This window comes from Capra hircus, chromosome 3, assembly GCF_001704415.2.
Source record: "Capra hircus breed San Clemente chromosome 3, ASM170441v1, whole genome shotgun sequence".
In the NCBI taxonomy this organism is placed as follows: domain Eukaryota; kingdom Metazoa; phylum Chordata; class Mammalia; order Artiodactyla; family Bovidae; genus Capra; species Capra hircus.
Window position 1 is genome coordinate 4,182,633 of NC_030810.1, and position 21,782 is coordinate 4,204,414.

At 43.9% G+C, this 21,782-nt stretch overlaps 1 protein-coding gene across 1 annotated transcript; it reads right to left on the reverse strand.

Annotated features, from left to right (window-relative positions):
* On the reverse strand, positions 520-13,674 carry COPS8 (COP9 signalosome subunit 8). Its single transcript, XM_005678753.3, has 8 exons — positions 13,501-13,674; positions 11,673-11,743; positions 10,547-10,595; positions 9,269-9,401; positions 5,703-5,810; positions 3,324-3,386; positions 2,341-2,388; positions 520-1,658 (listed from the first exon to the last, which is right to left on the reverse strand). Exons 1-8 carry the CDS (start codon positions 13,576-13,578, stop codon positions 1,579-1,581), a joined length of 630 nt encoding a protein of 209 aa, XP_005678810.2. The 5' UTR covers positions 13,579-13,674; the 3' UTR covers positions 520-1,578.

A 21,782-nucleotide genomic window follows, 5' to 3' on the forward strand; every position in this document is an offset into this window, starting at 1 on the left:
ATATTTTGTTCTCAGTTTTCCGCAGTTTTACTACGATGTCTCCGGGTGTGATTTTTCGTATTTATCCTGTGTGGGGTTTTCTGAGCTTCTTGAATCTGTGGCTTGATTTCTTTCATCAGTTTTGGAAAATTCCTGGCCAGTGCTTCAGGTATTACCTTCCTTCTTCATCCTCTCTCGTCTTTGGCATCCAGTCACTGCCTGGTCTCTCGCTGCTCTGCAGCCATGCACCGAGCACTCTTTCTGGTAGGCTACCTCTTCTCTAAGTGCCTCAATCTGAATGGTTTCTGTTACCCTCCAGCTGCAGTTTTACCAACAGTTTACTCTAGTTTATACTAAAGGCACCTCGCTACTCCTAGTCTTTCAGGATCACTGAAGCCCAGAACAGCAAAACCTTAATTTAAAAGGTATTTAAAGTAACCATTAATATTTAACATTAACATTTAAATGTTAACAGTAGCTGAAATAGCCAGTAAAGTATAGTTTAAATGAGTGAAAACATGAGTCATGTCACTACCACCATATAGGTCATTTCTATTTAATTAAGAAATTTGTACTTTAATAGAGACAATGGCAAACTAGAACGCATCTGCAGGAAGACAGGATAGTGAAACCTCTAGAAACTACCTTCAGTAAAACAGCTGAAGAATTCAATTAAATATTTATTGAACAAATGCAGAATAAATGAACTAAGGGGTGAATTTAACCTGAAGATACAATACACAACTTCAAATGTTCAGAGGGCTGTCACACAAAAAAATGAAAGACTTGTTCAGTATTTCTCCCATGGGCAGAACTTGACCCAAGGGATAAACAGAAGCAACCGATAGGCTGCAGACCAATTGTACAAAGTGTATCACGCAATAGCTTCTTTCCCCAACAATGCATTCCACACTGACGTCTCCCTTCTTCTGAAAGCAAATATTACCACTTCATACTTCTCCCAAATGTCTTAAATAAGTCTCACTTTCGTGGCAAGCCCTCCACCACCAGCAATGGATGTACTCACGCTCTCAGAAAAAAATCTAAAGCAAACTGGTTTACCAGGGAAATGGTCTTGTTCCTCAGCTCAGTCTCAGCATTTTGTATTTGTGATTCTCAGGTGGGCAGAGGAAAAGAGCATGGTCTCCAAAGAGGGTGTGAATTACTATCCCCAGCAACGCAGACACTGCCTCTGGGGTGTCCTCCTCACACCCCAATGCACCATGGCAACTACCAACCTATGGTGCAGGTGGGAGGGAACGCGCTGTGCGCTGCAGCAGAAAGAACGCTTGACAACCACTGTTCCACAAGAAGCAGGAGGGCTGTATTTTATGAGTCACTAGGAAATATAAACTGCATAATACTGATGGACTCCAAATTGTCAAACATTAAAAAATGAGAAATGTTTCAACAACCATTCAGCATGTTTTAAGGACAAAATATATATAATATACTTGATATTATATATCTATTTTATCACATACTCAGTAAAGTATGATGAGGTGATTCATCCATCCAATAAAACTGAAAACAAAAATTTTACATTTCTCTACTTGTCAGTATTCAGGCTTCTGAAGGTGGATCTTGAACTCAGAATGGTCAGTTTTCGAGGAAAGCCACATAATCGGTGAGTCTGGCTAACTGTTGCTCGTTGGGGATGGGTGGAACAGGGGCAGGCTCTGCACGTTAGAGAGAAAGACACTCAGTCAGACACCAGGGTCACAAAGCCGTGGTCCTGCCACTGACACCCTCCAATGCCTTTTACTTATCAAGAAGGACACTTTCTTAGATTTACCTTGATCTTGGACATTTTAAAAAAACAAGCCAAGAAGTCTCAACTTCTATGAGTAGTTTTCCCAAACTGGGAATAAAGGCATGTTTGGTTCTGTTGTTACTGAAGTTTCCATGTGAAGGTTAGAAACACTTTTAACAGGCAACACCTCTCCCAAGAGAACACAGCTCTTCTTAGAAAGACCCCTCCCCATATGACATTAATTTAATAATCACCCAGTGCTTACCACACAGAATATTAAATTGTCAGTGAACAGAAAACCCACAGAGGATCCCTTTTCAAAAAGCTTAGTTCTCACACGTCGGCCTGGAGCCAAGTCTGAGTCAGGGCTGGCGAGGGGCTCCATCAGGCCTGCCTGACATGACACCAGGGAGGGGCCCACTGCCTCGAGGGAAGCTATAGAGGGGACCCCCCACCGTGCATCCTTGTGACTAGATGGAGTACTATAAATATCATGTTAGGATTTAACCTCTTTGTCTACAACATGAGAGCTAACAAAAAGAAATAATACAAAAACAAAAGAGAAAAGTAACGAAATACTTTTTAAATGGACATATGAACATACATACCTGATAAGGGAATAAACCTGTTAAAGGAAACATCCAGGGCCCCTGCAACTGAACAAAACACACAGCCCGGTTACAGAAGCCTTGTCCAAAGCCTTCACACAGAACAGGACATTTCTAATGCAGTGGCATCCCAGTCATTCATTACTCAGAGAAACAGCAATCACGCTCTACCTGATCACACCGGTCTTTTTACTCCAGCAGTGTTCTCTCACCACCTAGATTGGCTGGGCCCTCTTCTGACCCCTCTTCTGCACCCTCAAAGGGCCGAGCACACGGTAGCTTGTGTACTTCCCTACCGTGGAGTCAACAACATCTGAACAACAGGAATTCAGAGCAGGTGGAACTCTGGGAGGGAGCCGATCTGAGTGTTTATGGAGATGGGCATGGAGCCCAGCTCTAAAGCCACGGCAGAAAAGGACATTCCTGGTAAGCGGCAAGGGAAGTGGCTCATTTCAGAGAGGAAGGCTCAGGGACTAGGAATTCAGATGGAGACAATGAGGACAGGCCAAATTCTTAAGGCCTGAACAGGCCAGATAACTTAATTTTGTGAAAGTTAAAGCCACTCAAAGTCTTGTTTAGGAGAAGAGTCTACATGTTTACAGCATGAGGAGAAAAGAGGAATTTCTGAGTATCTTAAGTATCATTTTAAAAGGCAGCAGTTTAGGTATTAGAAATAAGCAGTGAGAAATGGCCCAATAAATAAAAGGATGGGAGATTATTAATGCTTAGTAAAAATTAAGTTGTAATAAGGATTATGGAAACATATACATACGGGTTTTTAATAAACAAAATACATTTTAAAAAATTAAAGTAAAACCAGATCATCTTTAAGATCCTTTCTACCATAAGGGTCCATCACCCTCTATCTGTATTAAACATGAGTTACTTTCATGCTGTTGGCATGGTAGAACTTTGTATCAAATTATTCATAGGCAACACCTGAAAACCTGCAGTGGCCTCAGAGTTCAGGCTGCTCCACCTACCTGGCTTCTTGGGCATGACCATCCTTGTGGTGGAGTCGGCTTGCCAGCCTTGTTCAAGGATACCTAAACCATGTATTTAACACAGAAATGTATTTTAAAAACAGAAACTCTACTTACAAGATCCACAATATATCACTGATGTTACCTGTATGGGAGGTCCAACATGGGTAGATGAACCTGTAACGTGTATTTTCAATACAGAGGTATCCTAGAGACAGCATTCTCATGGGAACTTATTTGGGAAATACCTTTCTGAAACATCCATGAAAGCCTCATTTTATCCTATCAGGCTGACATAGTCACTAAAAAGTGATCAGTTTTCTATAATATATGTATTATGGTATTAACCAGATCGAACTATTAAAAAGAGACATAAGGAAGACGTCTACAGTACTCTTTCTAATCCTGACATCAGGAATAACAAAGATGACGGTGAGGATAAAAACAGCACAGAGACACCACACGGAGGCCGGTCAGCAGGTACTGTGCTGGGCGCTCCTTCAGGGGTCACGTTATGCAACCACCCAATAGCTCTGTGAAGCTCATCGTAACTGCACAGATGCGGAAAATGAAGCTCAGAGAATCCCAAGAACGTGTCTTAGGTTGCACAGCTAGCATGGAGAAGTGGACCAGGATCACAGGCAGACAGTTGTCAAGTATGGACTTTGGGATATATTATTTATTACGGATTAATTTTAATATATTTTAATCTATAATCAATAAATTATGGATTAATTTCAAAAGAGTCAAAATACATGTCTGTATGCGTAAGTAACAGTATGATTTACTCCAAGGACATTCATTAACCAGCCATTTATGCATCTATAACTGTGGTAAGCCTCAGAAATTCATGATATGTGGTGCTTAATGGAGACGTTTCGACTGGAGAACCCAAAATGTCCAACACCATAAAACAGTGCTGCAAAATACCTGCAGTATTAATATTCCAGAGCAACCTGGCCAGGGGAGAGTAGACTGGTCAGGACCTGAGAAATGAAAATGCAGAAGCACATCTGGAAACCAGTGGGTGAGAGTGGGGTGCAGACACCTCTAGGTTACTGGTAAGAAACGGTGAAGAAAAACTGGGCTGAAAGGCATACGAGGAGGAGATTGCCTTCATCAAGGAAGGGTGAAACAAGGGTTTCTACAGGTCCGGATCCACTAAAACTTACTTTCTTAAAATAACAAACAAACCCCACCTCCATGTTGATTTTCAAAGGAAAATATATAAAGATGTTAACGGAGTTTAAGCTTAGAATTATGAATATAATGTTACCTACCCAGCGTATTTAAGAGCATATGACGTGCACACCCTGAATTTTCCTCCTTGTAGCACACATGCTCTACCACCTGTAAAAGCTATGATGTAACCGGGGGGCTCAGAGGTGGGAATGTCACCAAACACTTGAGTCTACACCTCCATCTGCTGCCTCTTTCCTCCAATGACCTACTGTTCTCACCAACTTCCTTTCTCCTCCCTCCATTGGTCAACAGCAGCTCTAATTTTTCCTTCCTGGACATCAACTTAGAGGGCTCAGCACTGTTTAGTAGAGTAGTTGATCAAAGGTATTAGAGATAAAAGTAGAAAATATTCAGGGGTCAGACCCCGGGTGCCGTGATAAGAAGTAACTACCCAAACAGTGAGGAGGTTCAGTAAGGAAAGAGTTATTAATACTAACACATGCAACAAGGGTTTATCTCAAAGATAAAGTCAAATTTTAATCTCATAGAAATCGCAATGCATTCCTTCACAAAGCTCCTGTTTTAAGACATCTTTACTGGTGCCTATCTTTGGTAAAAAGCACTTTAAAGGTAAACACAAACCCAATATTTCTTATTCACATTCAGAAGTCCAAAAAATTCTATGAATCAAAAAATTTTCTTTAACTCATGTGTTGGCAAACCTGATGCAGACCCCAAAGTCTATGTACAGCCTCCTCTCACGCCAACTGCGGGGACACACGTGCTCTGCGGGAACCACGGGTGGGCTTGGTCACCAGGTGCTGGCTGCCTGGGGCTGTGTGGTGTATGCCTCCTATCACCTTTCTAAAGAACTCACATGACCTAAATTCCGAAATGTGTCCTGATCCAATGGCTTCAGATAAGGGCTTGTGGACCTATGATTTATATTCCATTTTCTTTGAAAGCAGAAAGTGAAAGTGAAGTCACTCAGTTGTGTCCAACTCTTTGCGACCCCATGGACACCAGGCTCCTCCGTCCATGGGATTTTCTAGGCAAGAGTACTGGAGTGGGTTGCCATTTCCTGCTCCAGGGAACTTCCCGACCCAGGGATGGAACCCAGGTCTCCCACATTGTAGACAGACACTTTCCATCTGAGCCACCAGGGAAGTCTGAAAGCAGAAAGTAGGCCTCAAATACCTTTCACAGCCTCCTCCACAGGAAGTCCAACAAAGGCTGCGAAATCGTCGGCGATGATCGAGGTGTAGGCTTGGGAGACCAGGGCGAAGGCTCGTCTCCGGGTTGCATCTGTCGTGGGAGTGAAGGTTTGGCAGACAGTGAACCAAAAGAGCTGCCAGTTTTGAAACACACAATTAAACTACATCATAGCCCTTCTCCAAATTTGGTAAGAAAAACTAGATCAACCTAAAGATTTCTGCATTTACAGGCACAGCTATAGGCACCTAAGATGTAAGAAGGGCTCAAATATTGCTCAATCAACACTAAATCATTCAATTGTGTTCAACTCTGTTCGACCCCATGGACTGTAGCCCACCAGGCTCCCCTGTCCATGGGATTCTCCAGGCAAGAATACTGGAGTGGGTTGCCATGCCCTCCTCCAGGGGATCTTCCAGACCCAGAGATGAAACCTGTGTCCCCTGCAGCTCCTGCACTGGCAGGTGGGTTCTTCACCACTGAGCCACCAAAGAAAGAACGTGAAAGTGAGAGCAGCTCAGTCGTGTCCGACTCTGCGACCCCACAGACTATACAGGCCACGGGATTCTCCAGGCCAGAATACTGGAGAGTGTGGCCTTTCCCTTCTCCAGGGGATCTTTCTAACCCAGAGATCGAACCCAGGTCTCCCACATTGCAGGTGGATGCTTTACCAGCTGAGCCATAAGGGAAGCTGAACATCCAACTGAGCCATAAGAGAAGCCGAACCACCAAGGAACATGCATTTCTTACACTTTCTCTGAATGAAAAACATCTCAGGTTAAAAAAAAAACCCTCAGGTGACAATAAAAATTACAAAGATGGAAAAAAAATTACTACAGATAGGACTCCAACTCTAAGAAAACTTCATTTGTATTTGGGATGTATATTTCAAAATTTCTCTTTATCCCACTTACAAACATTGGACTGACTAGAACAGAAATTACCTCCTCCCAGATCAGCGGTCCTTTCTCAGCAGGGTTTCTGATACAGGACCACACCTGGGAGCTGCTAAACAAACCTGATAACCAGAGCCCCCTTCCTAACTTTCAAGTCTGCTCTGAACTCTTGACTTGACATCATTCAAGTGCAAATCCCAAAGTGGAGCCCTGAGCCCCACAGGAAGGGGTTGTAAACAACTCCAGCAACAAAACTTCCCTAGAGACCACATATGGGCTCCCCCAGGCTTAAATTTCCACATTAAGTAATTCAGGAATGTGACTTCGACATGCTTAGGAATTATGGAGTTTACCTTCCACATTTAATAGGCAAGTGTACACATACAAGATAGCCCTGAACATAAGAAAACCCGCCCCCACTTCTGGGACCCTGTTACAGCCACACCAACCCCCGCAGACACCCTCTGCTTCAAAGCGGCCCGCTGGTTCTGCTTGCACCGCTCACCGTTGTGCTTCTTAGGCACTTTGTAGGGCGCTGTGCTTACATCTCTATGTGGTCTGAACCACCCTCCTCTCCTCTCTTCCTGGGTCTATTTATAAACCCTCCGCACTGGGCACTGGAGCTCACTGCCATCTGCGCCCTTCTCTGACCTCACAGCATCACTTACTTACTTAACAGGCAACCTTTTACCACCCTCAGTGTGCACTGCACCCCTCCCCACCCCGTCATCCCGACTTCTCTACAGGAGGGCTTTCACATCCTTTTTTACCCCAAGGGGCCCGGCACCGCTAAGGAAGGGTGTGCTGCACACAGGCTTGTGGAAGGTCTCACGGGAACCCAAGTGGGCCCGACCCCAGCCTTTGGGCTCTCCTCTTCCTTAGACATCACTGAGAGTCAATCCTGTTGCTTCCTTTCTCCCTGAGCCTAACTGCCTCCCAGCTTTCACGGAGCCATTATTTGCTTCTCTTCCAATTCCTCCCTTCATTCCTACCCACTTTCAGCAAATGACCTTAAAGTAGACTTCTAACACAGCTAAGAGATAAAGAAGCTTTTATCTATTGAAAGCTACAGACATTCAACAGAGAAGAACCCAGAGCAACAATGAAAGAGGAAAATACAAGTGTACAGCAAAAGCTACATTCATTTGATAAGCGTCCCATATTTTAGAAACATTTACTTTCAAGTTCAAGTACTCTGGTCAGATTTTCAGAGTTGAAAAAGGGACCAGAACAAGAAAAGACTGTGAATGAGGGAAAATAGTGGAGAGAAGAGAAACATCCCGGGGAAGGCAGAGCGGAAGGACAAGGCAGCAGGAGTAAAGGCCACGCGAAGCACAGCATCAGTCAGGGGCCAAGACCCTCAGGCTGCTTTTAACCCCTCAGCACAAATGAACCTGACATCTGCATCCTGACCGGGCACCGATCACCTCAGCAATGAGACGTGCAGCCTCAGGAGGGCACGCATCAGAATGGCAAGCAGGAAGGTGGATAAGCTGAGCTGGCACCTAGTGTCGCTGGCAGTTCTTCATGGGACAAAGTCTCAGGGAGACCTTGAGAGATCACTTATTCTGTTGCTCAACGAATACGTCAGCGTGCCTATGATCTACCAGGAACTGCCGATGCCAGTGCTAGAGACAGAGCAGAAGGTGAGGCAGCTGCCCTTTGCAACCCACCTCTGCCCTTAAACCCCACGGAGGCTGGCCACCCAGACCTTGGCACCTGGGCTCGCGTACTGGGTGAACGTGGGTCCACGGGGCAGGGAATGTACTTCCTCAACCCCCTCCCTGTCTTGCTCTGGATCTGAATTTCTCAGGGCGTACACAATGACGCCAAGGTTGTTTTCTGTGCGAATATCCAAAGTCACCCCTACTGCGCCAGGGCGGCCTGTTCTCCTATTTGTCACGCACACTGTTCTGCTTTACCAGGCCAAGAATGAGGTACACTTCAGAGGCAATCTTTGCCTTCTGCTCCCCTGAAAAGTTGACATCCCTTGCCAGAGTGATGAGCAGTATTCAAGAATTCTTGCTCACTGACCCTCCAGAGCAGGAAAGTAGATAATGAAGGCAGGAATTAACCAGAGACACAAGGCAATAATATGAATTAACAGTGTAACAACACATAAAAGAGCGGAAGCAGACACTGAGGGTGGGAGAATGGAGAGAGAGAGGCAGGGGAGAGTTCTGGTGCCCTAGGCTGCATTAGACTGGTAATTAAAAAGAAAAAAAAAAGGGGGGGGGGTAAAAAAAGTTTATCTATGTCCTAAATTGATTAGTCATAAATCCAGAAGTGGAAGAAAGTCCATGAAAGGCTGAGGTTCACAGAGTCCATAGGAGTCTCTACTTTCAAATATGTGGGGTTTAAGTCTTATCCCCTTGAACTTACTGGAATATTACAAAATTTCATTTAAGTAGCAAAAATCATCTCTTACTTACTGATAAGCCACTTCAGTCTAGAATTAAATTAAGAGGCAGCAAGGCCCTCAACTGCTGATACAAACTCAAGTGACATGAAATCAAAGCACAATTTTAGCAAATTTAAAAAAGAATTCTGAAAACTTCCCCAATTCACCGAGCAGAGAATATCTATTTTTCAAACACATTGAGTTACTCCAACACTTAAAGTCTAGTCTGATTTCTTATCCACAGAGGACACTACCTCTGAGAGCCTCCATGATTGGCTGGACGGCCTCAGACCACTGATGAGCGCTGATGGTGCTGTAGATCCCGGGGAAGTCCCTCTGCCAGATCCGCTGGCCAACTGACCAGATCCCCCCAAGTTCAGAGTTTGCCTGCAAGAAAGATTACTGCCTTTGAGGACACTCATTCTGCACATATACCAACAACTGAAGCTTAAAACATAATGCAGCATTTAACAGCTGTAACTGCTTCGGCCCTATCACTTTCAAAAAGGTTTTTAAATGCTGTGATTACTACTATAGAATTTATTGGCATGTTTCATACGGATTTTTATTAAAAAATTAAGGCACAAGAAAGTAGTCCAAAAATATTTCACATAATTTAGGAATTAGTTATATGAAACACTTTTTTTAAACAGATGTTTTATTTACATTTCATATATATAATATATAGACCTAACATTATATATACATGTACATAAAATACATATACCTAAGGGCAAAAGTAATAGCAAAATGGCTAATAATATAGACTCTCAATCTAAGATGTCATAAAATGTGGCAGAAGGATAGTATTTCCACTAGTAACACTGAAACTATGCATATAATTTATATCTTTAAGTCAATGGCACTGGAGGAACATTCCAAACTTACTTAATAGAATGTGGAAGAAAAACAGTATAAATACTAATCTGGTCTGCTGCTGAATATCAATAATGAATAAAGGGATTTAGGTAAATTCTTGTTAATGTGTTGTGAATGTACAAGAAACTCACTTCACATTTATGTGAGACACAGTGGATCATCAGAAATCATAAATTTACTTCTTTCCATCTTGGAAGAAACTACTAAATGAGTTCATCTACTCTCTCATGAAAAATAAGAAATCTAAAATCCTAGTTACCAGAAAAAATTCTTAATGCTCTGAATAATTATTACTGTTAGGGTGTTCTTGTAAATTATATTACTTGCAAAATAAATAACATTTAGAAAACTGCACAAATCAGTTAAAAAGAAAATAATAAAACAACTCAAACTTCTATCTAAACTAACTCAGTTGTTTGTCAGGTAAAGTGACACTTATAAAGTATGTTAGGAAACCTGATCAGAAAGAGTTGAGCACAGATTTGTACTCCATCCAAGGGAAATTAAGATTAGCGGAATCTAGATCTATTCTTTAAATTTAAAGGCAGTTTAATAACTTTCATGAATCACATGAGAAAGAAAACAGAAACTTTGCTTTTTAAGTGAATGGCATCACTATATTGAAGCAGTAAGATATTCTGAGGAATACTTACAGATTTTATAGCAGGTGGTATTCTTTTCCAAAGATATCTTGCATTGTTCCTAATTTACATCCCCCCCAAGAAAGAACAAGCAATTTTTAAAAATCACCTCAGTAACTATTTAGAATTTTAGATCCCATTGCAAACACATAGAAGTATACTTTAAAATTCTCTATATAATACAAAAAGAAATTTAGTTTTACATGAATTTGTCCAGGGAAAGTAAGAGTGGTTTTCCAGATAAGACATGAAATATTTTTATCAAACTAACATCCTGCCGTTTTTAGTAAACTTTTTAATAATTCAGATCTTAAATTGAGGCAACAATGTAAAGACTTAAATAGAACTGTCTAAACCATTCATATATAAAATAAACAAATTCATACACTTTCAAAGTTGTAGCATTCCTAACAATACGCATGGTACACAATGCTTTTCTCCTTATCATGACCCCTCCTCCTACGAGTGAGCATACAGGCACCAAAATTTCAAGGCAGCTTTTTCTTTTTTTAAAGAGTCTGGAAGCTTGAAAGACAAGAAGCATATGACGAAAGCATTATAAAACAGGAAAGGTAATTTGTATGCTACATGAGTAACGAAAACCTCAGTTTAGTTTAAAAGGTACAAAAGGAAAAGGTTTAGAAGAATTTAAAGCAAAATTTAACAGTAACCGTCAGTGGGATGCAGCACTGCAAGGGGCTCTTTTTGCACAATTATACTCTCCCACTTTCCTCCAATGAACATGAATTAGGGATAATTAGAAAACAAAGCCTTTCAAGAAGTGTTATACATTGACAACAAATTCCTTCTGGCTTTCTCAACTTTCCCTTTTAGTTTCTCTTAGTCTACTGATTACATGGGAAGGTTTTATAACCAGAGGAAAAAAAAGATCAATAGATTTAAAGGAATTTATTGACACTGCAGTTTCTCATAATAAATTGGAATGTTTCTTAGAAGGAATATATAAAACAGGTGTATTTTAAAACAACTCAGCCTAATCATAATTTCTTAAGTCATGATTCAATATATGAAATAAGCAGCACAGCTCCTTGGACCTACGTTTCAGTGATACGACTTCAACGTAAGAATAGTTTCCTGAGGAAGATGCCTTTCTTAGCCTTAGGTAGAAGGTACTTACATGTCATTATGGAGCAGATACAAAGCTAGAAGCTGACCATACACTGCGGGTGTTGCAATTCCTCCTGGAGCCTATAAGGCCAAAAAAACCAGAGAGAAATAAACCTCATTTATTCTTTTATATTTTAGAAAGTATTTTCTTAACTCACCTAAAGTGAAGTTGCTCAGTCGTGCCTGTCTCTTTGTGACCCCATGGACAGTAGCCTGCACCAAGCTCCTCCATCCGTGGGATTTTCCAGGCAAGAGTACTGGAGTGGGTTGCCATTGCCTTCTCCAGGGAATCTTCCCAACCTAGGGATCGAACCCAGGTCTCCCGCATTGTAGACAGACGCTTTACCGTAGAGTAAGCATATTTTATAGCAGTTGTTATTATGGATGGAGAAAGAGTGTAGGGAAGCATCATACACCAAAACCCAGAGGATTAAATTTAGCTCTTTGATCAGCTGTGATTCCTCTGTCTGGGCCTCTGTGTATTCATACACACAAGAATATTTAAACGCTATCCCTTTCCCAATTTTCAAATTCTTACTTTGTTGTACTACTATAAGAAATGTCTCCAACAGATTCCTAAAGCAATATGATTAATCCTGCCCACTATACCAAATACATTGAATATCTAAGTAAACACATAATAAAGAGACAAACATCAGCTGAGTTACAAAACAGCTGAGTTACAAAAACATTCTTCTCCTCACTCAATTTCAGTTCATTCAGGAGACATCTATAAAGTGTCTACCGGAGAGCTGCTGCTTCTGGCAGCTGTCTCCTTTGGTTAATTAACTTTTTATATCAACACTATAAATGCCCTTAAGTGCCTTTCTACGAAAAAAACCTTGTTACTTTAGTAGTTGCATGATACAATGTCACCTGTTCTTCTAGAGACAAGGGGCTTCCCTGGTGGCTCAGGCTAGTAAAGAATCTGCCTGCAATGGGGGAGAACGACCGGGGTTCGATCCCTGGATGGGGAAGATCCCCTAGAGGAGGGCATGACAACCCACTCCAGTATTCTTCCCCAGAGAATTCCATGGGCAGAGGAGCCTGTGGACTCCTGGGGTCCCAAAAGAGTCGGACACGACTGAGCGACACACACACGAGTTGGACAAGACTAACCGACACACAGACACACAGGCAAAAGAGTAGGACACAACTGAGCCACACACACACACACAAAAGACTCGGATATGACTAAGTGACACACACAACACACACACACACGAGTCGGACACGAATGAGCAACACACACACGAGTCGGACACGACTGAGCAACAAACCACACATACTCGCGCACACACGAGTCGGACACGACTGAAAGACACACACACACCACACACACACAAAAGTCGGACGCGACTGAGAGACACACACACACCACACACACGCAAGAGTCGGACACGACTGGGCGACACACACACGACAAACAGCAAGCTTCCGTGCTTTCGTGAGGCTAAGGGCTTTCTGAATCAAGCAAAGGTTACAGCGGTCACACCTCCGTCTGTGCCCGTGCCTGCACTACAGTCTTAATAAGCCCCATTTCTGCACGTCTCCCCACAGCGCAGAGGAAAGGCGTTTAGTCCAGCACAGAAGCGTATGGAGGGTGTGAGGGGCAAAGACGCACAGTGGTTCCGGGCTCACTAGCTGAACACACACAGCGAAAGGCTCCCGGCGAGTCTGGGGGGACCAGGCCCGGCGCTCAGCCCAGCCCTCCGAGATTCTCACGCCAGCTCCGGCGCCCTCCCGGCGCCGGCCCCGAGCCCCGCGGGCCCCAGGCCCCGTTACCCTGGAGACCGAGGCCGCCCGAGGCCTCGCGACCCCGCCAGGCGGACGGCTACCTCGAGCTCCTGGTTCTCGCACTGATCCAGCAACTTTCTGAAACTAAAAGAACTTTCCGCCATCACCGCCACTGGCATTTTCCCAGTCGGTTCCCCGTCGCGCCTCCTCAGCAGAACCGGGCCCCACTCTGTCCCTAGGGGCGTCGCGCCTGCGATGACGTAAAAGCCGAGGGCGCCGCCGAGAGCCCCTGCGCAAGCGCCTCGTTGGTTCCGCTGCGTCATCAGTCGTCGCTGCGACGGGGGCGGGGTCGTCGCCGCTCTGATCGGCCCTCTCGGTTCCCTGGAGGACTGACCGGGCTTCTGGGAAGCCGCTGTCCCAGCACATGGCAAAGGCTGGGCGGGAGGAGCTCCTTGAATAGTTGAGTACTTTTGCTATGGTTTTTCCAGTGGTCGTGTATGGATGTGAGAGTTGGACTGTAAAGAAAGCTGAGCGCCGAAGAATTGATGCTTTTCAACTGTGGTGTTGGAGAAGACTCTTGAGAGTCCCTTGAGCTGCAAGGAGATCCAACCAGTCCATCCTAAAAGGAAATCAGTTCTGAATATTCATTGGCAGGACTGATGCTGAAGCTGAAACTCCAATACTTTGGCCACCTGATGCGAAGAACTGAGTCACTGGAAAAGACCCTGGTGCTGGGAAAGATCAAAGGCAGGAGGAGAAGGGGACGACAGAGGATTGGTTGGTTGGGTGGCATCCCTGACTCCATGGACATGAGTCTGAGTAAACTCCGGGAGTTGGTGATGGACAGGGAAGCCTGGCATGCTGCAGTCCATGGGGTCGCAGAGTCGGACACGACTGAGCTGAACTGAACTGAAGACTTTTCAAAGTCTTTACTTTGAGACCTTGCAAATTTAAAGGTTTAAAACTAGCTTTGGTTCCGCCTACACCTGCTCCTTCAGCAGCCCTCCCACAGCAGGGAAGGCGCTGTAGTTCTCCCCGCAGGGCTCCCCTCCTGCAGGCCCCCACGTTTTTGCCTCCAGGTGGAGCTTCTCTGGCTTGGAACTTCGAACGCTAAGGTGCAATATTCTATAGACTTCCAGTCACGCTGCCCTCCCCACACGGCCACTGCAGCCGAAATGAGATTTTCAGAAACACGATCAGATCTTGTCATTCTTCTGAAAATGATAAAAATAACAGCAAATCCCTAAACTCCAGTGTTTGATGTTGCTTGTGTCAGCTTTAAAAATAGCCACAACTTAAAAAGTTGAAAGTTGTGTTTTCAAGTAGCCCTAAGAGAACAGCTCTAAAGAGCAGGGCAGGGAGGAGTCAGGTTACACAGAAGTCTTACAACAAAGGGTAGGTGGTCTGAACACCAAAAGATGCAGTTCAATTCAGTTCAGTCATGTTCGACTCTGCGACCCCATGGACTGCAGCACGCCAGGCTTCCCTGTCCATCGTCAACTCAGAGCCTGCTCAAACTCATGTCCATTGAGTCAGTGATGCCATCCAACCATTGCATCCTCTCTCATCTCCTTCTCCTCCTGCCTTTGATCTTACCCAGCATCAGGGTCTTTTCCAGTGACTCAGTTCTTCGCATCAGGTGGCCAAAGTATTGGAGCTTCAGTTTCAGCATCAGTCCTTCCAATGAATATTCAGGACTGATTTCCTTTAGGATTGACTGGTTTTGTCTCCCTGCAGTCCAAGGGACTCTCAAGAGTCTTCTCCAACACCACAGTTCAAAAGTATCAATTCTTTGGTGCTCAGCTTTCTTTATGGTCCAAGTCTCATATCCATACATGACTACTGGAAAAACCATAGCTTTAGCTAGATGGTCATTTGTCAGTAACGTCTCTGCTGTTTAATATGCTGTCTGGGTTGGTCGTAGCTTTTCTTCCAAGGAGCAAGCATCTTTTAATTTCATGGCTATAATCACCACCTGCAGTGATTTTGGAGCCCAAGGAAATAAAGTCTCCCACTATTTCCACTGTTTTCCCATCTATTTCCATGAAGTGATGAGGCTGCATGTCATGATCTTAGTTTTTTGAGTGCTGGGTTTCAAGTCAATTTTTTCACTCTCCTCTTTCACTTTCATCAAGAGGCTCTTCAGTTCCTCTTTGCTTTCTGCCAAAAGGGTGCTATCACCTGCATATCTGAGGTTATTGATATTTCTCCCAGCAATCAATTCCAGCTTGTGCTTCATCCAGCCTGGCATTTTGAATGATGTACTCTGAAAGTAAGTTAAATAAGCAAGGTGACAATATACAACCTTGACATACTCCTTTCTCAATTTGGAACCAATCCATCGTTCCATATCCAGTTCTAACTGTTCATTCTTGACTTTCATACATATTTCCCAGGAGGCAGGTAAGGTGGTCTGGTATTCCCATCTCTTGAAGAATTTTCCTCAGTTTGTTGTGATCCACACAGTCAAAAGCTTTGGTGTAGTCAATAAAGCAGAAGTAGATGTTTTTCTGGAGTTCTCTTGTTTTTTCTAAGATCCAGCAGATGTTGGCAATTTGATCTCTGGTTCCTCTGCCTTTTCTAAATCCAACTTGAACATCTAGAAGTTCATGGTTCATGTACTGTTGAAGCCTCACTTGAAGAATTTTGAGCATTACTTTGTTGGTGTGTGAGATAAGTGTAATTGTGCACTAGTCTGAACATTCTTTGGCATTGCCCTCCTTTGGGATTGGAATGAAAACTGACCTTTTCCAGTCCTATGGCCACTGCTGAGTTTCCCGAATTTGCTGGCCTATTGAGTGCAGCACTTTCACAGCATCATCTTTTAGGACTCAAAATAGCTCAGCTGGAATTGCATCACCTCTACTAGCTTTGTTCATAGTGATGCTTTCTAAGGCCCACTTGACTTCGAATTCCAAGATGTCTGACACTAGGTGAGTGATCACACCATCGTGGTTATCTGGGTCATGAAGATCTTTTTTGTATAGTTCTTCTGTGTATTCTTGCCACCTCTTCTTAACATCTTCTGCTTCTGTTAGGTCCATATCGTTTCTGTCCTTTATTGTGCCCACCTTTGCATGAAATATTCCCTTGGTGTCTCTAATTTTCTTGATGAGCTCTCTAGACTTTTCTGTTCTGTTGTTTTCCTCTATTTCTTTGCATGGATCACTGAGGAAGGCTTTCTTATCATTGTTCAGAGAGAGCCAGATGTCTTGAGTCAAGGAACTTAGTGCTGTTCTGTGTACAGGACGATGAAGAGTCTGGGCCTGCTGAAGTCATTCCTTCACATGCACCTGAGCTCTCTGGGCCCGTATTCCTGTGTGTTTCACCTTCTGAGTTCCTCAGTGCTCACTGTAGGGAGTGGCTGCAATCTGATGGTTGCTGGATGGGCAGGTATTGTTCTCCTTCCTGGGTGCCCTCGGGGCTCAGAAATTCACATTTGGAGGGCTGGAATCCCTGAAGACTGACATCCTTGTTGACTGATATGGCAGGAAGTACTCCATTTCTCACCTGGCAGGGTTTCAAAATCTAATTCCTGGATGCCTTCTGACTTGCTTTGGCCATCTTTGTCCTCCTTAGTTTTCTGCACAGTACTTATCACTGTGCGAGCTCAGGCCTGAATGACTCTGTGCGACCCCATGGACTGCAGCCCACCAGGCTCCACCATCCAAGGGATTCTCCAGGCAAGAATACTGGCGTGGGTTGCCCTTTCCTCCTCCAGGGGATCTTCCTGGACTAGGGAGTGAACCCACGTCTTTTGCATCTCCTGCACTGGCAGGTGAATTCTTTACCGCTGAGCCAAGGAAGCCCTACTTGTCGCTCGTGAAGTTACGTTGCGCCTTATTCAGTTACATCTCTCTTTTGCTGCCCTCGGCTAAACCACCAGGGAAGTGGCTTCCATTTGTCTTTTGCTGCAGTGTCGGCTACACTATTTGTGGTCCCAGAGCAAACTGAGGACACTGGTCCCTTGTTACAGAAACAGGGGAAAGTACCATTCAAACCAGTAGAATCTTTATAAAACTTTTCGCTTTATTCACCATGTCTTAAAATTTCAGAGCATTTTAAAACCTGCTAAGTAAAGAAAAAGTAACAAATTATTAGGATGAATTTTACCATCCAGTTTTATAGTATATGAAGCCAGCTGTATTTTACTTAATTGTTTATTGAAGTATAGTTGATTGACAATGTTGTGTTAGTTTCCGGTGTGTGGCAAAGTGATTCAGTTGTATATATGTGTCTGTGTGTTCCTCGTCATTAACGTTTTCCATTTTTCCATATTCATTTCCATTATGGTTTGTTACTGAACATTGTTGTTGTTCAGTCCCTAAGCTGTGTGCAACTCTTTGTGACTCCATGAACCACAGCACACCAGGCTTCCCTGTCCATCACCAGCTCCTGGAGCTTACTCAAACTCATGTCCATTGACTTGGTGCTGCTACCCAACCATCTCATCCTGTCGCCCACTTCCCCTCCTGCCTTCAGTCTTTCTCAGCATCAGGGACTTTTCCAACTAGTCAGCTCTTCCCATCAGGTGGCCAAAGGATTGGAGCTTCAGCTTCAGCATCAGTCCTCCCAGTGACTATTCAGGGTTGATTTCCTTTAGGATGGACTGGCTGGATCTCTTTGCTGTCAAGTCACTCTCAAGAGTTTTATCCAGCAGCACAATAAAAAAACACCAATTCTTCAGTGCTCAGTCTTCTTTATGGTCCAACTCTCACATCCATACATGACCACTGGAAAAACCATAGCTTTGACTAGATTGACCTTTGTTGGCAAAGTGATGTCTCTACTTTTTATTACAGGATATTGACAATAATCCCTGTGCTATAGGATCTTGTTGTTTATCCAATGTATATATAATAGCTTGCACCTGCTAATCCAAATTCCCAATCCATCCATTGCAAAGTCAGCTTTAAATGCAAATAAAACTGCATTAGACTCATTTGTGGAATCACAGAAATAAAAAGTCACATTTTGTGTTTGATGGCTCGTATATGTATACGTATTTTGTCCTTATCAGAACCGTGGACATGCTTCACAAAACAAGCTTCACAGATTTTACTGCAGTTTGTTTTTTTTTTCAGAAGCCCTACTAGTACTCCCCCTTTAGGCTTACTGATGTGTAAGGAAGGACTGAAAGCGGAAGGGGCCTGGGTGCCTCACCTCTCCATTCACTGTTCTGTTACCGTTTTCAGTGGCATCATACGAGGAAGTAACACAAGTAAGAAAGGATATGATCCAGGCCCTTGTTGTCTGTGTTTCTTAGGATGCCACTCTCTACACTATACGTGTGAAGCCAGTTCAGGTTCTAAGGGAAAAGGTGGCCTTCCGGGGCTGTCAGCACCCAGAGTGCTCAACTGTAGACACAACACACTTGCCTTGTGCTTACATTGGGTCTTGCTGAATTCCCACCACTGAGAGTCCACTGGAAATTCCATATCCGTAGACTTATTTTGGAGTGGTGGAGAACAAACATATTGAAATATATCTCTGTGCTCATGTTTCCATTGTCCCTGTGAATCTCATTTACCAAACACAAGCTGGAAGATAGAATTCTAAGGATTCCAAGACAGTGATGGCTTCACTGATTACTTTTGCAGAATCCACACTGTTTCCACGTGGAAATGATTGTGTTTAGTAAGGAGAAGTTGATGGCACCGAACTCCAGTACTCCTGCCTGGAAAATCCCATGGACAGAGGAACCTGGTGGGCTGCAGTCCATGGGGTTTCGAAGAGTTGGACACAGCTGAGCAACTTCACTTTCACTTTTCGCTTTTCATGCATTGGAGAAGGAAATGGAAACCCACTCCAGTGTTCTTGCCTGGAGAATCCCAGGGATGGGGGAGCCTGGTGGGCTGCCGTCTATGGGGTCACACAGAGTCGGACATGACTGAAGTGACTTAGCAGCAGCAACAGCAGCAGTAAGGCTTTGGATGGAATAGAAAGATAAAAAATGACTACAAAAGCCCCTCACAGAATTGCCAACCTTGAATAGGAAAAAAGTATCAAATGGCTGGTGTAACTAGAGTTTCTTGAAGGAATAAAGCAACAAAATTTCATTAATCATGCAAAAAGAGAAGGGAGGAGAGATGATTCTGAGGTCATTCGTTAAAGTTTGAGGAGCAGGATTTTCAATTTTCAACATGTGATAATGGCTCCCAACCTATTTCTGGCTGAAAAAAAGAAGAGTCAGTGGGAAAACAGCTAGTTCAGAATTCCAACATCTCAGCTGGTTCCAGAAATTCGATCACTTAAAGGAAAAAAACTACGATTTTAAAGCTTTGGCAGGTACTTTGTGTTGCTAAAAGACGAAGACAACACATGATTTTTTGATGGACAGAAAATGGCAATGAAGCTTTGGCAATACTATTACTGGTTAGAGGTGGAGTTTGGGGTGTCTTTCACAGGACCAAACTGTTCCTTAGCAGACATGTACAGGGATTTGGGAACTGGAGGCTGGGAGCTACAGAGGGGAGGAAGAGAGTCTTGGGAGAGGAAGAGAGAGCTGTGGGTATGGGGTGAATGGAATAATTGGGGCCTAGGATGAGACTTGATCTTCACCCAGAGAACTCTAAACGGCAGTGAAGGGCTGACTGATTTCCAGGGCTGTGCTGGCTGGTACTCAGGTTCAAGTTGTTCCTGATGATTCTGCACCATCATCTTTTTACCCTTAAACTTTGAATGATAGGAGGAATGAAAAGGGTATGGTAAAGGGCAGAGTGGTAATGACTGCAGTAATTCCAGGCGGAAGGACTTAGAAGAGATACAAAGACGTTGCAAAAGCAAGGCACTGGGGAAGGAACTAGCAGAAGGAAGCACCTCACCTTCCCCTTCAGCAGAGGGGATGCTGCCTCTAGGGATGCGGGAGGCTGTCCAGGAAGGATGGGTCAGCATGCTGAAGGGAAGTGTGGGCCCCCAAGGCTGGAGGATGCAGGCCTCACACTGTTCCCCCTGGCTTAGCCCCTTGTGCAAGCCGCCCCTTCTCTACCAAGTCTCCTCAGAGGAGACGCTCCATCACTGACGGGGTTGGAAAGGTTAGGGCGGCTAATTCAGAATCTCAACGTTTCATCTGGTTCCTAAGGAATCCCCTAGAAAAAACTAGAATTGATAACTGGGTTCAGCAAGATTGCAGGATAGAAGATCAATATACAAAATCAGGTGTGTTTCTATGCAGTACCCATGAACAAACTGAAATGAGGAAAACAACTTCGGGGCTTCCCTAGTGGCTCAGTGGTACAGAATCTACCTACCAATGCAGGAGACATGGGTTAGGTCCCTGGTCCAGGAAGATCCCACAGATCCCATGTGCTTCGGGATGACTAAGCCCGTGTGCCACACCTATTGAAACCCGTGCTCTGCAGCGAGAAGCTGCTGCAGTGAGAGGCCTCTGTACTGCAACGTGAGGATACCCCCACTCACCACAGGTCGAGAAAGCCCAAGCACAGCAACCAAGACCCAACACAGCCATAAACAAACAAACAAACAAACAAACAAAAAATAGCATCAAAAGAAACAATGAAAACAGTGACAGACTCTATTTTCTTGGGCTCTGAAATCACTGCAGATGGTGACTGCAGCCATGAAATTAAAAGACGCTTGCTCCTTGGAATAAAAGCTATGACCAACCTAGAGAGTGTATTAAAAAGCAGAGACATTACTTTGCCAACAAAGGTCCATTTAGTCAAAGCTATAGTTTTTCCAGTGGTCATGTATGGATGTGAGAGTTGGACCATAAAGAAAGCTGAGTGCCAAAGAACCGATGCTTTTGAGCTGTGGCTTTGGAGAAGACTCTTGGGAGTCCCTTGGACTGCAAGGAGATCAAACCAGTCAATCCTAAAAGAAATTAGTCCTGAATATTCATTGGAAAGACTGATGCTGAAGCTGAAGCACCAATACTTTGGCCACCTGATGGGAAGAGTTGACTCATTTGAAAAGGTCCTGATGCTGGAAGGATTGAAGGCAAGAGGAGAAGGGGTGGCAGAGGATGAGATGGTTAGATGGCATCACTGACTCAGTGGATATGAATTTGAACAAACTCTGGGAGATGGTGAAGGACAGGGAAGCCTGATGTGCTGCAGTCCATGGGATCACAAAGAGTGGAACACAGCTTAGCAACTGAACAACAACGACCACCAAAAATGTCTCATAAGTGGATTGTTTAACATGTCATGCTTAGTCAACTCGAGGGGGTGTTTTGTAGCTATCAAACTCATAAACATCAAGTTTTTATAAAAGCAGTCTTTCTGAGATAATGTTAAGAACAATATGGAAAATAATATGGTATATACCTCTTGGCTATTAGTATGTTCCAGACTAGATTTGTGGATAAATATTGCAAAGTGGAAGTGAAGTCGCTCAGTCGTGTCCGACTCTTTGTGACCCC